The sequence below is a fragment of the Astatotilapia calliptera genome, chromosome 7 (genome assembly GCF_964374335.1).
Source record: "Astatotilapia calliptera chromosome 7, fAstCal68.1, whole genome shotgun sequence".
NCBI lineage: Eukaryota > Metazoa > Chordata > Actinopteri > Cichliformes > Cichlidae > Astatotilapia > Astatotilapia calliptera.
This window is the reverse complement of record NC_137428.1, coordinates 43,432,668-43,447,993: the sequence shown is the minus strand read 5'-3', so window position 1 is coordinate 43,447,993 and position 15,326 is coordinate 43,432,668. Positions and strand designations below refer to the sequence as shown.

Here is a 15,326-nt window from a genome sequence, read left to right as displayed (position 1 = left end):
AATAATGGACTGATGCTGTTAGTAAAAGAAAAGGTATTTTTGTTGCATAACAAAATCTCTTTGTGCAGCTAGAAGCATCTGTCTTACACAGGTTCTCAATATCATCATGCTCAAGTGATTCAGCATAAAACACTTATTAAACCATGAAGAAGTGACACAGTTCCAAAGTCTATTCAGGAGCCAAAATGAGGTCCTGTGTACTATAACCATTATTGACAGCATTATTGCTGCTTACACCCTAGATCCCCATCATCCATGATGGTCCTAAGGTCAGTCCTTGAAGGCAAATATCTGGGGGTTAAAACCAGGTCCTACCAGTTTTTACTACCAATGTCCTACTAGTTTGTTTGTCTTGGAGACAAATTGCATCAATGCAAGTACTGTCTCCATAACAATGGGAGTTATTAAGTTATTTTTATGAAGATAATTGTTAAGTAAGTATGATAACAGATGGCTAGGACACAAGGCATAGAAGGATCTGGCACATGGAAGACCTCCCACTGTACTGTATATTGGTAGCAGAGAGGTAGAAGCATGTCAGTTGATCCAGAAATGTCACAACACGGCTGTAGGCCGATAGCAAAACTGGACTCAAATGCAGAGAACCACAGCAGAGATGGCAAGAATAGTTTACAGTGTTTATTGAAAAAGCAGAGACTAGTACGTGGCAAAGTGAGACATGGATTAGACAGGAGCGTGGCGTGGGTGGCGTAGTAGCGTGGCCGTGGGTCAATAAGGGAAAACTGGGAATTTACAGGATCAACTGAAGCAAAGCAGGCACATCTGAGAAAAGAGGGGAAGGGGGTTAGGATGATGGTGGAGTGAAGGATGCTTGGAGAAGGTGAGTATTAGTGGTATAGCTTACTTGTAGCCAGGGTGGAGTTTGGCTTTGAGGAAAAGGCGGCGAGAATCCAGGTGAGTAATGGTAAAGGCTGACCTGAGTTCCACTGCATTTGAGATGGTGAGAGATGGCTGGAGGGCAGGCATGTGAGGTTCAGAGAACGTTCCAGAATGGAGAGGTTTTCCAAGAAGAACTGGAGCTGAAGGAAACTGGCATGGAAGGTCCAGGTGAACTGTGGCACAGGAAAACAAGGTAAACAAAAAACAAGAGACAAGAGCATGGAACTTGGAGCAGATTACCAAAGTTGACGAAGTGGCAGTGAAGGAGAGTCTGTGTCTAAATCTAAATCCTCAACCTGAGTACCAGCTCCAGGTGTGTGGGACTACAGGAGAGATGATGGCTCCGTCCAGGGGTGGAGACCAAGGAAACTCAGAAGCCTCATGGAATTTTCCAGCCATTCCCCCAGATCATGACAAGGAAGGTGGCAAAGTGATTTAGGACAAGAGTGGTACCTTTGGAAAATCTGTATTATCATATTATTATTGTCAGGTGCATATTATCCACTGAAATGCACCTATCAAATAAAGCAAGGAGGGAATTTGGAGGTAAAAACGAGCCCACTCAAGAGGTTTGGAATAAACTGTGTATAAAAAAGAGAGAGAGAGAGCTTTTGTGGCAGTGTACCATTATAGTACCGCGCTAGCAGGGAGTACAATGAGACAGGTGGCTTAAAAGAAGTGGCAACAAATGAAAGAAAGGATCATTATTTTTCTCTGGCTGATAAGAAAAAATGGATAGAGATAAATGATACTTTTGCCCAGGAAAACCTTCCTTTGTAATGGCTTTGGAACGCTTATATATTATTCCAGGCATAATTGTAGGCTCGCAATTTCGATTTAGTTTGCAGTTTGGGCATCGTTTGGTGAATACAGCTACCACGTTGACAGCTCAGTCTTTTTTCTACTTGATCTTAAGCATTTTTGAAATTCAGTCCATAAAAGATTTTCCTTTTAATAATGTGTCCATTGTTGAGTGCGGGTGAGAGTTGCTGTGTGAATGTATGTGAGAATAGGTTAATGGGATGTAGTTGGAAACGCACTTTGAGTGTTCAGTAAGATTAGAAGCATGAAATATAAGTACAAGTCTGTTTATTTATGCACAGACTTCTCCATAATCTACATTTCCACACATAGTTATCACTAAGAGATTCCAAGGAACAGTTTTGCTCTAGAGAGTATGGCACGAAAATAGCTTTGCTGTTGTTTACGATGAATGTTGTTATTATGTAGGTGCAGTGTTGGGAAGCATAGGGGCTGTAAGGGCACTCACTTTAAAAGTGCCCTTACTTTAAAGGGCACTTTTAAAGTAAGGGCCCTTATAAACGACCTTGAATGCTGTGTTATCAAGGACATAGTTCTTGTCTGATATTGCTCTTAGTTAACACACAGGTGCTCTTTTTTTTGCTCCTGACAATAGCTCCATATTCAGTATCCTTAGTCCAGTATAGCCACGATCCCTCTTCTACACAAGTCCAAACCATCTCAGCTGTGCCTTTGTCTCCAAAATGCTCAGCCTGAGCTGTCTTTCTGATGTACTCATTTGTAATCCTGTCTCCTGGTCACTCCCAATGAATACTTAAGCGTCTTCACCTCTGCCACCTCCAGATATGCCTGCTGTGTTTTTGTTAGTGCCACTGTCTTCAAGCAATATATCATAGCATGTGAACATTACCTTTCACTCTTGCTGCTATCTTTCTCTCACAAATCGCCCCTGACACTTGTCTCCACTCATGCTACCCTGCCTGCACTCTCTTCTTCACTTCTCCTGTCCCCTGTCCATTGCTTGTCCACTTGTTTAAACTCATTCACCTTCACTACCTTCATCACTCCTACTACTTGCATCTTCACGTGGAAAGCTGACCTCCGGTGATAGGATTACAGCTAAAAACTAGCCCAAGGTGTTGCAAAAGTGAAAAAAAACCAATCACTTCTTAGGTCAGATGATCCTAGCTGTTCCTAGTTAACTGTTCCTCATTGCAATAGGAAAGTGGACATTATCTGTTTGAGCCTAACAGCTGTGTAGAGGAAGGGAAGTTAGCAAACTCAGCTTTAAAAACAACAACAGTTTTTATTTCCACTCTTTCTTTATTCTCCCTGTAAATAGGGTCAAGGTCACACCAAATGCCAAAATCAGTAAAAAACCACACATTTTTATAGATGGTCTTCAAACTTCACAACAATACACTTTGGGGGACACGAGGACCCAGGTTGGTTAATCATTTGACTTTCATCTTCATTGTTAATGCCCAAAGTCAAAGTTGTCCTTGAAAAACCATATTGAGTAATATATCATATGAAAGGGCATGGCGAGAGCTGTATTACACACTTTTTATTTTTTCAATGCGACTCCCTATGACATCACAATAATGCCGTAAAGTCTGACAAAAATCACACATTCAACTTCACCTACAATTAGGGAGTACACGGCAACGAACAAAGTGAGATCCAGACTGTATATACACAGAAGTTTATTTAAGGATAATGGACACACCGGGGGAACACAGCTGAACAGAATTATAATTAGAAAAACTGAACATCACACACATGAGACAAGAGACTATCAAAAGAAAACAAGAAGTAACACACACTGAGACTCAGTTTAAGACATGAACTTGAGACTGAGACATGGAGACGTGACAGACTGGGCAGAACAGAGGGATGAACACAGGGACAGGACTACAGAGGTATTAATTAGACCAGACAGGGAACATAGACAGAGACAGAACACAGAGAGACATGACAGATATGGGGATATGACTGGAGACAGAAAGGATAATACAACATGAGGGCACTCACATAATAACATCAAGAAATCTAAATTAGAAATAGAAATAATGAAAACTCAGCGGCGCTGGGAAAAACAGAGCTCAAGATTAACTAATACAGAAAACTAATGAAAATCCCTTATTTTCAAAACAAAGAATGTTTATGTTTAACCTGAATAGCGAAAGACGGCGGTGGGTTTGAAAATGATTTGCCGGGAGTCCGGTGTTCTCACGGGCTCTAGTGTGCCTTGAACCCTAGCTAGCTATCGAGCTGGTGGGTAACAGACGTCTCCGAAAATGTCGGAGCGCTTTTAAAAATATGTGGTGTCTTGATAAGCTGAGCAGATATTTGAAGTTTACACAGCTACATTCTTGCCTGAAAATATGTTAAACGTTTATTTTGTGACCCATAAAGAATAATAAGAGTAATATTAAAGCTAACTAGCTGCTGCCATTGTTGGAAACGGAGCTGGGCCGTGCTATGAATTCTGGGATAGGTTGGGCCACGAAGTATACACCCGACCCATCCTTCAAATCTGGGGAAATGAAGGGCGCATTTGTCGGAATCTTCGAATTTGGACAGTCTTCGTCGTGTCGCTGTAACGTAATTGGCCTACAAATGCGATCACAGGACGATGCGGTTCCTGAATTTGGACACAGCTACGATACCGGACACAGCTTCTTCTTCTTCGGGGTTTAACGGCAGCTGGCATCCTTGTACATGCAGTGCTGCCATCTTCTGTTTCAGTCCGTTATTACACTCTTAAATCCTACTAATCCTGCATCTTTTGGGATCTTACAAAGCTTCAAACGACACGTCGACTATTAAATTAGTTTTCGACGATTTTGATAGTCGACGTAATCGTGACTAGTCGACTAATCGTGGCAGCCCTAGTAGGTACTAATGGAAAAGAGGCTTAAAGCGCCCTCTGCTTCCAGATTTCATTGGAACAGGACTGTTGGAGACCCTTACCAAAGTCCCTGATGAAACAACGATTAAAATTTGCAATTTCCAGGAATCTTTGCAACCATTTTTTTGGGGGATGAGAATGTCTTCCATTCATCTCTCTCTTTGAAGTGGACCACTATGTGCTATGGAGATCCAGCCTGTAAAGATGGTGGCTCTTGTTGCAGCTCAAAAGCAGAAGAAAAAAATGTCAAAGGGTAGCTGCTTTATGGTTATCTGATTCAAATCTCTGAAATCTGTATAGTGACGGAGGGTCTCGGCCTTGTTCTCCACAAAGAAGAGTCCAGCTTCAAGGGAAAGACAATAGATGGATTATTCCTGCTGCCAAGGAGTCATAAATGTAATTCTCCATTTCCTTTCATTCGGCCTTTGAGAGGCTGTAGACGCGACTAGTAGGTAAAGTTAAGTGCTAGGTCATTTTAGAAGACCTACCCAAGGTAAATGGATGGAACAGTGAATAGGTCAAGAGTCTGAAACTTGACCCTAGGAGACACTTCACCTGTGGGAGAAGGAGATTGTAGACACATGTCATGGGAGTGGAGACTTGATTACTTTTTGAGATGCCCAGTGAATTAGGAGATTGTGTTTTAGCCAAGAACCAACAGAGTCTCAAAAGCATCAAAAATATCCAAACATACATACTCCATGTGATTGCTGGAGAGGATTAGGCATACAGGAATCCACAGTCTAGGGGGAGATTGATCAGCTGTCACCTCAGCCACCAGGTTATTGTGTCTCATTCAGTCACTTCCAGGAAGCCACTTCTGGCAGGGAATTTGATAGTATTTATTAGGGCTGCACGATTTTGCATAAAATGAGAATCACGATTTTTTGGCTTAGAATTGAGATCACGATTCTCTCACGATTTTCTTTTCCAGTATAAATATTTATTGCACTTATTAACTGCACATCAACTTTGTAACAGTTGAGACTGAACATAAAAACAATAAATAAACATAAAAACAACAAATGTCTCAGTTTTGTTGTTGCCGCAAAATGTTGTACTGCTTGAAATTCCGTCTCCACCGTTGCTCGACACTGCGTGCATAGAGCAGGTAGTGCAACAATAGAAAAATAGTTGTGGGACGGCACTGTGTAGCGTGTGTCTAGGGTGTTGATCATTTTCCTAAATGAAGCGCTGTATAAGGTTCCCGTTATTGATGTTTGGGTGGTTGACAGGGACGGATTTTCTTCCTCCTGTCACTTTCTCGTCATCCCTGACGTGCTCTCCATTGTTTTTTCCCTGCTAATTTTAGCATCACACGGCACAGCTTCTGTATCACGTGGTATAAGGCTCCGCCCTTGTCATTTGTTGAGCAGGAAGAGTGAGCGCTTGTTTTCATGCAGATTACGTCCTGGATCAAAATGCGGTACAATCGTCGTCGTCTTTTTTTTTATTTTTTATTTTTATTTTTTTTTAATCGTTGTCATTTGGAAATGAGATCGCACATAAGTATGAATCGAGATCGCGATTTTCTAACGATTAATCGTGCAGCCCTAGTATTTATCCAACTCACTGGATTTTAGCTGTTGGGATAGATTTCTCAAGCTGTTTTGTGGGAGGAGGTGGAGGCATGCAAAGCTGGAGGGGAGGGGGCAAAGACAAATGAGCAGAAACTGGTTTACCATTACATGTCCATGTTCTTTTTGGGTGAGGGTGTGCCACCCCACGTCCTCCCTCTGAACACACCCCAGCACTACATTAAGCTACTATTAGCCAAAATGCTACTTTTCAGCTTTGTTGTTAGGCAGTGAATTATGCTTCGATTGTAACAGTGTAGCTTATAGGTCTAAAAAATTTTCATTGAAATCCAGCTGCTTTTCTGTTGTACTCGTGCAGCACAACTAACGGGAGTGTATTTTTTATAAGGTAATCCTTTGTTATGTGCTGCCACATGTACAATGTACAGAAAGAACAATGTTAAATTAAATTTTCAACATGGAAGGGATTAGAAAAATACTTTGTTTTAACACTGCTGCAATCCTACTATTGTAAGTATTTTTTTGTGCAGAGTGGGCTTGACCTAGTTAGAATTTGAGCTGTCCTGAAGTGCAGCTTGTTATTGCACAGTTCACAGCAAATGTATGAACAGTCTATTTCAAAACTCAACAGAATAGCTGAAATGTGTGGAGTGAATAGTCATGTTAGATTACAATAGGAATGCACAGTGATTCCATAGTTGTATTTTAATCAAGACTACATGAACTGTAATAAAGTTAGAATATATGGGAAATTAAAAGAATGCATTTCAAGACTGTTGAATAGGATGAGGAACTTACAGCAGTGTGCTAATTAACTGAATGTTTCTTTAAGACACAGTACTTTCATTTCATACAACATGGTAGGATTTCCCTTTATAATCCTTATAATTACAGTAACAATATCAAAGTAGGAGGAACAGAAGCTCTTTGCAAAATTATACTCTTTTACTTTGAATGACCAGGTAAGAAATTAATGCAGAGTTAAAAGGTGAATAAAAAGAGAAAGAAGGGACTAGGACATGATACGAATTCAGGGACCTACACACAGGAAAAGAAAAGTAGCAATATGGGACCTATAATTGACATGGAATGGCAATGAAATTTAGTGACTAATAGCAATGACAAAGGAGTTCGGTTGATATGGAGTTTAATTTAACTCAATTTTGAGGCGATGTTTTGATACGACTTCTATCAGAGAGAAGAAAACCTTTGATTGAATATGACAGTGTGGTAAATACAGTACATGGTCACCTACATGACAATGCACAATGAACAAATCTCTTACATGTGGCTCACAATGAACAGCATTTCTCAGTCTGGCTTCATCATACTCCAGATAAATTCACTTCACCCTTTAGCTAGACTTTGAAACAAACAGGTGATGATCTGATTGGTTTATGGGAAAACTGAAGATTTTAAAAAATAATTTAAAGAGCAGAATAACCCTTGATTGTCAAACTGCATGTACAGTGAAATTGTGGAAATTGGGCAGTGTTTCCAGAAGCGCGACAATACCGGGTTGATGCGTGGAGCGAACGGAAGAAGTGTTTAATACGCTGCCCTCGAACTGGCGCCTATCAGATATTACAGTGATAAGAACACTTGATCTTAGCCAAAAGGCTGACAACTGATAAAAGCTGCAAAAGTATACAAAAAGAGATACATTCGATGTTCATTGTTTCCAGTGTTTGTTTTTTTGGGGTTCTTTTTGTCATTTAATTCAAAATGTAAGCTTTTATATAGTCTATAGTAATTCCACAGAAAGTCAGCACCGTTGACAGATGGCAAGCCCTGCTGGAAGTCAGTATGTCCATAAAGCTTGTCAGCAGATGGGAGCATGAAGTGGTCTAAATATCCTGGTAGATAGTTGTGTTGATTTTGGATATAAAAACAGTATTGACCAACCACCACCAACACCAGCAGACAACATTACACTGAACTTAAAACCTCTTGGATTCGGTGCCTCTCCACTCTTATTCCACACTCTAGCAGCATGATTTCTAAGTCAACCCCAGGTAAAGATGCTTCTCATGTTGCCTGTGGTTCAGGAGTGGCCTGATACTTGGATTGTAACAGTTGTAACAACTTTCCTAAAGACATCTGTGCATAGATGCTCTTGATGCTCTGACAGCAGCCTTAGTCCACTACTTGTGAAGCTCTCCCACACACACTCACATCAATACTAATGTTCAATTTAGAATCACGACCCAGTGACCCACAGTCCAGTGATACGCAGGCCTGTCCTGCATGTCACTGGACTGTAAGAGAAACTTAGAACGTGAAGGTTTGAACGAAGAGGCAACTATGCTAAGCCCGCTCGCTGTCCGCTCCACCCCAGGCTCTGTGTGTCTGCATTTAGTGGTCAGATGGAGGCAGTGTACAGATTATGTGCAACAACCAGTCTGTGGAAAGTCCACATGAAAGATACGGCTTGACATTCCTAGTATTTGTTAGCTTACTTCATTTCTAACAGAAAATGTGTTTGTTTGTTTTTTAGCCAACACATTATCGGTGTGCCCCTAGGTGGCAACAAAAATGATCCTTTTTTTTACAAGGCTTCAAATCCCTGGTGTCTGTCTGACAGTGAGGAGAATGAAAATGCAAGCACAGCTACACACAATGCATGGTTTGCATACTGTACATTATATTGTATTGCTTACAGGAGGCGGTGTCAAAGGTGGAGAATGAAGCTAGTGAGGAGATGGGCAGAGTGGATGAAGGAGTGGAGGAGTTCTTCACCAAAAAAATCATCCCTGACTATGCACTGTGAGTTGACCTAACACACACACACACACACACACACACACACACACACACACACACACACACACACACACATGCACAAGGAATGCATTACTCTTCACCAATTATTAACTTGAATTTAAAATTGAACTACTTAATTTTCAGCAGTATATCGCAGTATATCGTATACTGTCAAGTAGTTGAAATTTACTATTGCTGAAAAATTAATATAGTTAATTTGGCTATTACCAAAATGCAGTGCTTAACTGGAGTTATGATGATGATGATCAGGATAAATGAGTAGAGATCAAAGAAAGTCAACCAGATGAAATACACAATTATGCTACAAGATTTTTAAGAAAAAATGTAGTTATTCCTCGAGCCAAAACTAATTTTTTGAAACTCTCTGTTTCAAATTTAGATCATCTTTTAAGTGTAACAAACTGCTTTATGCAATTAGAGAACTAGCTACTATTCATAATAAAAAAAATTAAAAGTCCATTTACACAGTTTTGAATTATTGTAAATATTGTAAGAGGGCAATGCTGTGACCTGTTTTTGATTCGTCTGTATTGTGCCTCAATGTTATTGATATTTGCATGCTGATATTTTTACAATTGTAAAACCTTACTGTGGATGTAAGAGCCAAATCATGTGGACATCTTTACATCTGCTTTATTGTGTAATGTTTTATTAGATTATACTTGATGACTTGGACCCCAGGAAGACTAGCAACCACTACTGTGGAAGCCTATGGGCTTCCTTATATATAATTAAATACACAAATAAATACATTGACCTGAGTCAGATACAAACATACAACCATGCATATACACACACAACATTTCACACACACAATATTTGTACATGAATACCAGACACCACATGTGATGACTGAGGTGTACACACAGTTTTCTCGAGCTGAATGAAAGGATAAGGAGGAGATTAAATAAAGGTTATTATGACAACCTGAGGTTATTAGATTTATGACAGTTTTCCTTATTGTGTTGTTTTTTCAGTCAGCAAATTTCAACAAGAAAATTAGTATTAAACAGACTGTAAACTGAATTTCAAAAATGTAAATTCTCCAAATCTTTAAATTCTCTATATTGACATTCTAGGTAATATATTCCTAAGTCATATAGCTGGCTTACAGGTACAGATGATCAGTGACCCTATAAATGTTATAAGCTGCACCCTAACAGCTCTTTAGTCTGCATGAAGTGCTGCTCCTTGAGCTTGGACTAATGCTGCCAACGTTGTTTTTTTTCCCTATTACTCACACTAGGCACCCACTGCACACAGTATTGTCATAACATCACAAAGTTAAATGTTTTTAAAGCTGTTTTCAGGACTATACCTTCCATGATCCCCTCCACTTCACAATATCATCAAACGATGTCTTTTGCAATTGTTTTGATTAGATCATTGGTATTTAAATTCTAGAAACACTAAGTGTGAGGACAACCTGTCAGAAAAGAGAAAAGAGGAAAAAACTCCCTTTGAATCCCAAGACAGGGAACTATGGCTGTTTATTTTTCATCCGTTGATAATCTCAAACCTGACTCAGTAGAGATTTTGTTCTACTACAGAGATGACATATAATTACAATGTTGTAACACAGAAAATATTCATCTGACTCCCATACGAACACTATGGGCAGTAATGACGAAGTCATAGTGTAAGCACACGTGATTAGAATACAATGACAGGCATCTCTCCCTTGGACCATTTTGATCCCTAGTCGAGCACATTTCATCCAACATCCATACTTTTGATGACATTGTCTTAACCCAGTCATGAGGATTGTATCAGATCTTATTCAGATATATTTTTGTGAAATGAAACTCGTGTAACTGGCAGGTGCAAAGAGAAATATGTGACCTAACAAAGTAAAACAGGAAGTAACTTTCTAAACATATTCTCAGAAACTTGACACAAAGGAACACTAAGAAGGCAAGGAAAACAAATCAGTTCAGTTCACTTTGATTCCTAAAGCACCAAATCCTAATAACAGTGGCCTCAAGGCGCTTTGTATTGTAAAGTAAAGACCCTAGAATAATAAAGAGAAACCCCAGCAATCGGACGACCCCCTAAGAGCAAGTACTTGCGGGAAGGAAAAACTCTCTCTCAACAGGAAGGAACCTCCAGCAGACCCAGGCTCAGGGAGGGCAACCATCCGGCATTACCAGATAAGGTTAGGTTTAAGGGTATGCTTGGCTCAAAAGCTCAAAAGATGGTTTTCAGGGAATATTGTTAAATGTTCTGTTTCAATACCATATGTCAGAACAAGATCTAGACTGTGATTAAAGTGGTGGGTGGGTTTATTTTACATTTTGAGAGAATCAAATTAAGTCTAATAATAGATTAAATGTTGTGTTGAGGCTGTCATTTTTACATCTACATGGTATTAAAATCCCCCACAATAATTATTTTATAGATGAGCACTAAATGAAATAAAAAGTCTAAGAGATCAGATAGACCCACTGACTCTGAGTAAGGACCAGGTGGACGATAGTTAACAGCAAATAAGTTTTCCAGTTTTAGGTTATCCAGCTAGGGTTGATAAGGCTAAGCGTCGGTCTTTTAAATGAAATAAAACTTTCTGGGTCTTTGGTTGGTTAATAAGATGGAGTGAAGGAAACTCTGTTATATTCAGAGAGTTTCTCACCGCCCCCTCGGCCTGTGCTTCGAGGTTTCTGATGGTTAGAATGACCCGGGGGTGTGGATTCATTTAAATTAACATAATCATCCTGCTTTAACCAGGTTTCTGTAAGGCAGAGTAAATCGGTGTGTTGATCCATTATTTATTCAAAACAGAGACATAATGTTTAATAATCCACATTTCACTGTTTTACTTTTTGGTGCAGTTGTTGATAATATTGTTCTTCCTTTGTGATATTTTAATGTTTTTTGCTAATTTTTGGTTTGTTTTTGGTGGTCTGGGAGCAGACACAGTCTCTAAGGAGATGGAGTTTTGGAAAGAAAACAACACAATCAACTCAGATCATGACATCCGGGGCTTTCAACTGTATTTCACTGTCTTTCTTTTTTAATATAACTGGTGTGGGGCAATGGCATGACAGGTTATGTAAAGGGCGAGTCCCCCATCCGTATACAGGGATGGTGGCGCTCTTTCTTCAGCCATCCACTGACTGCTGGTCAATAACCTTTAAATTCTTCATACCAGATTCTTTTTTTAGTGTTAGTGTTTTTAATTACTGTTCACAGACAGCTGACATTTCTTTCAGCGTCCATTTGCTGAAGTGGTTGTAATGAGGCTGTGTTCTTCACAGCTGTTAAATGTGATGTCATGACTACAGGTTTGTGCTTTGGTAATATACGGACTATTCAAGGTGCCCAGGTATATTTAATCATAGCCATATGGTGCTACACTTTATCTACCCACAGACAATTTAGATTTACTGGTTAGTGCCACACAGAAAAGCTCCAGAGATCAGGAGATTCAGACAAGGGACCTTCTTGCTGAAACAATGGTGCTTACCACTGCACCAGTGTGGATCAGTTGGGCCCCAGGTTAACACCGACTGCCTCTAATGCTGTTGGCCAACAGGGTGTCAGTGGAAACTTTGCTAATGTTGGCTATAACGAAGAGGAGAGGAGGCAGCGAGAAAGTGTGGAGATGAGAATATGGACTAAATGTTGGACAGCAACTCATCCACACTTAATTGAGTGAAATAAAACTGGCTAAACAAAGCCAATTAAAACAAAACATAATCATTTCTGTACTGTACTCTGCTGTGCAAGTCAGCCTTATCTTACTAATTTTGTACCGTGGGAATCCTTATGAAAGCGGGGACAATGATGATCTCACCCCCCACTCCAGTCTTCCCTTCAAATGGAGATATGTCTTTAGGGTATACCATCACAGACTGCCTACAAGTGTTTTGGACCTCAATGTATATGGGGTCTACCGATATGTTCCTGTAGTAACTAGAGCCCATTCTGGTCTTAAGTCAGGATGCAATTCTCTAAATATCCTCAAATCCAAACTTGCCTCTTAAACATGGTAACACCTGAGGCAGCTCTATTCACTGAAGGAGACTGTGACATGCTGTTAAAGCTCTGGCAGCTGAATCAACTTGTACACATGCAAGATTTTATTTTGTGTCACATTAGGATCAGAATACTTTATTAATCCCTAAGGAAATTATGTGGTTACAGAAACAGACTCAATTAAATGTAATAATACAATATATTATATCCATCCACATTCTTTTGCTTATCCTTATCAGGGTAACAGGGGGGCTGGAGCCTATCCCCGCTACCATAGGGCGAAAGGCAGGGCAGACGCTGGACAGGTCGCCAGTCTGTCGCAGGCCTAACACATAGAGACAGACAACCATTCGCACTCACATTCACACCTATGCAAATCTCTGTCAGTACTCTCACTAGAGCATTTTGAACACCAGTAAATCAGATTGACCCAGCCTGATTCCTGACCACTCCGTGTGTGCGATTTACATGTTAATTATTACTCAGGCTTAATGTAAACATCCGTGATTGAAAAAAATCGACTCTTCCAGTAAATGTAAGAATCAGCTGGTTGAATTAAGACCATATAAGAGCCATTACACCAGAATTGCCATGTCAGAACAGCAGTTTGTAGCATTTTTAGCTTTTACACAGCAGACAGGAAAGTAGGAAGAGAGCAACGTGGAATAATGTGGAAGGCATGATCTGGGATGGACTCAAACCCAGGCTTCTGCAACCCTTTCGTTGAGCATTAGCAGCACCAGGTCAGAACAGCTCTGTTGCTGTGTTGACAACAACATGTTATGTTGGTGTAGCAGGTGTGAACTTCAAACAAATGTCTTTCCCTTTGGTGTTAGCGTCCTTCATTTTCTCTATACTAAGCTAACTCTCCCGAAGTAAAGACAAAACTACATAGACCTGACCGGGCTCATATCCACTCAGGACCAGAGCCATGATTGGACTAATATATGTATTTATTTAACCAACGGGTGAAGCAAATTTTAAGCATATTACATGGAAGTCCAGACGTAGCTTCCAGGTTTTTTGTCAATCTGTCGGAGCTGTTTTTGCCCTGTGTGATGTTTGCATGCATGTTAGCTGTGTGCCTGAGCTCAGCATGTCTTTGGTCCTGTACCAGTAGTTGTAGTACTGAATGTCTCTTCTTGTCTGTTGCTCTTTCTGCTGTTTTCCTGCTGCAGAAAAGGCCAGTGGGAGGAGTCAAACCCTGCCCAAGCCACTCCCCCAGAGTCAAGCTCCACCCCCTCAGTCTCAACCCCCTTGTCCTCTACGTCTGACATTATCACCTCCTCTACCACCACTCTCACTTCACCCTATGCATCCACTGACATGTCCTTCACATCCACTGATGTTCCACCCCTCTCTACCTCCATTCCATCCACCTTTTCTTCCGTCACCACCACCACCACCACCACCACACTTCCCACCAAAAATATCAAGAAAAAGTTTGGTGACTTCTTCGCCTTCAAGAGGGCTCGAGTTGCCCGAGCCACCAAGGCAAGTGGGGGAGAGGGAGGAGGAGGAGAAGGGGTGAAGGTCAAAAGGACCTCCATTGCAGACCTCATTCGACCCCTCCGTGAGGCCAAAGAAAGGGAGAGGGAGAGGGAGAGGGACAAGGAGAGAGAGAAGGAGAGAGGGGCAAGGTCAGTGGAGGATGCTAACATTTCTAATGATGCCACCACCACAGAAGGAATCTCCGCCACCAGCCAACATCTTGCAGGCGATGTGCGGGAAAAGAGATCGCCTGCCCAGACGTTAACCATGATGATGCCACCCAGTGAGACCACTCCCTTGTATCCCACCATCACAACAAGCCCTGATCTCACGACTACTGTACTTTCCAATCTGGAGGAAGAGGCAGCTCCTGTCTTGCCAGCTCGCATGCCCAGTCCTGTGGTCACTCGCACTCTGACTGAGCAGGACAAGCAGCTGGTAGGGACTCCATATGGAGAGAGGAGACTAAAAGTGACCAAGAGGGCACTGAGAGAGGGAAAGAGCCAAAGTCTCATACTGTTGACGGGATTAGAGACTGATGACAAGGATACACCCACTAAGGTCAGTCTTGTGATACCTGTAACATCATAATAACAGTAAATTATGAGATGAATCTCGATGGGAACCAAGGTTTCTAAAAAAGCTAATGTCAGAGACAAGCCTTTATTTTGAATTTCTCTTGTTTTAAGTCTAATCTTAGCATATTAAGGTAGAACCTTTCCCTGTTCTTTGACCTGCTCCCATTTTATATTGTAAATGATGCTATTTGTTGTTGATACAGAGTAAACGCTTCCTCAAAGGTCTACCTGTTGCTATGATAAATTTACCACGTTATCACTTTCGTCGCCTGGATATGACCAGTACAACAACACAGTCGCGTCTTTGCTGTGCTCGTGTGTTAACACAGTGATACTATTAGTAAAATTCTAGTAGGGCTTCATGCCCATTCTCATAAAACATCT

The 15,326-nt window shown here is 40.8% G+C and overlaps 1 protein-coding gene across 1 annotated transcript in view; it reads left to right on the top strand.

The window, feature by feature from the left end:
* carmil2 (capping protein regulator and myosin 1 linker 2) overlaps positions 1-15,326 on the top strand; it is a 61,608-nt gene that overhangs the window by 33,748 nt on the left and 12,534 nt on the right. Inside the window, exons 32-33 of the mRNA XM_026174824.2 lie at positions 8,777-8,880; positions 14,052-14,925. Coding sequence (XP_026030609.2) covers positions 8,777-8,880; positions 14,052-14,925 — 978 coding nt within the window. The remainder of the gene's footprint in view (positions 1-8,776; positions 8,881-14,051; positions 14,926-15,326) is intronic.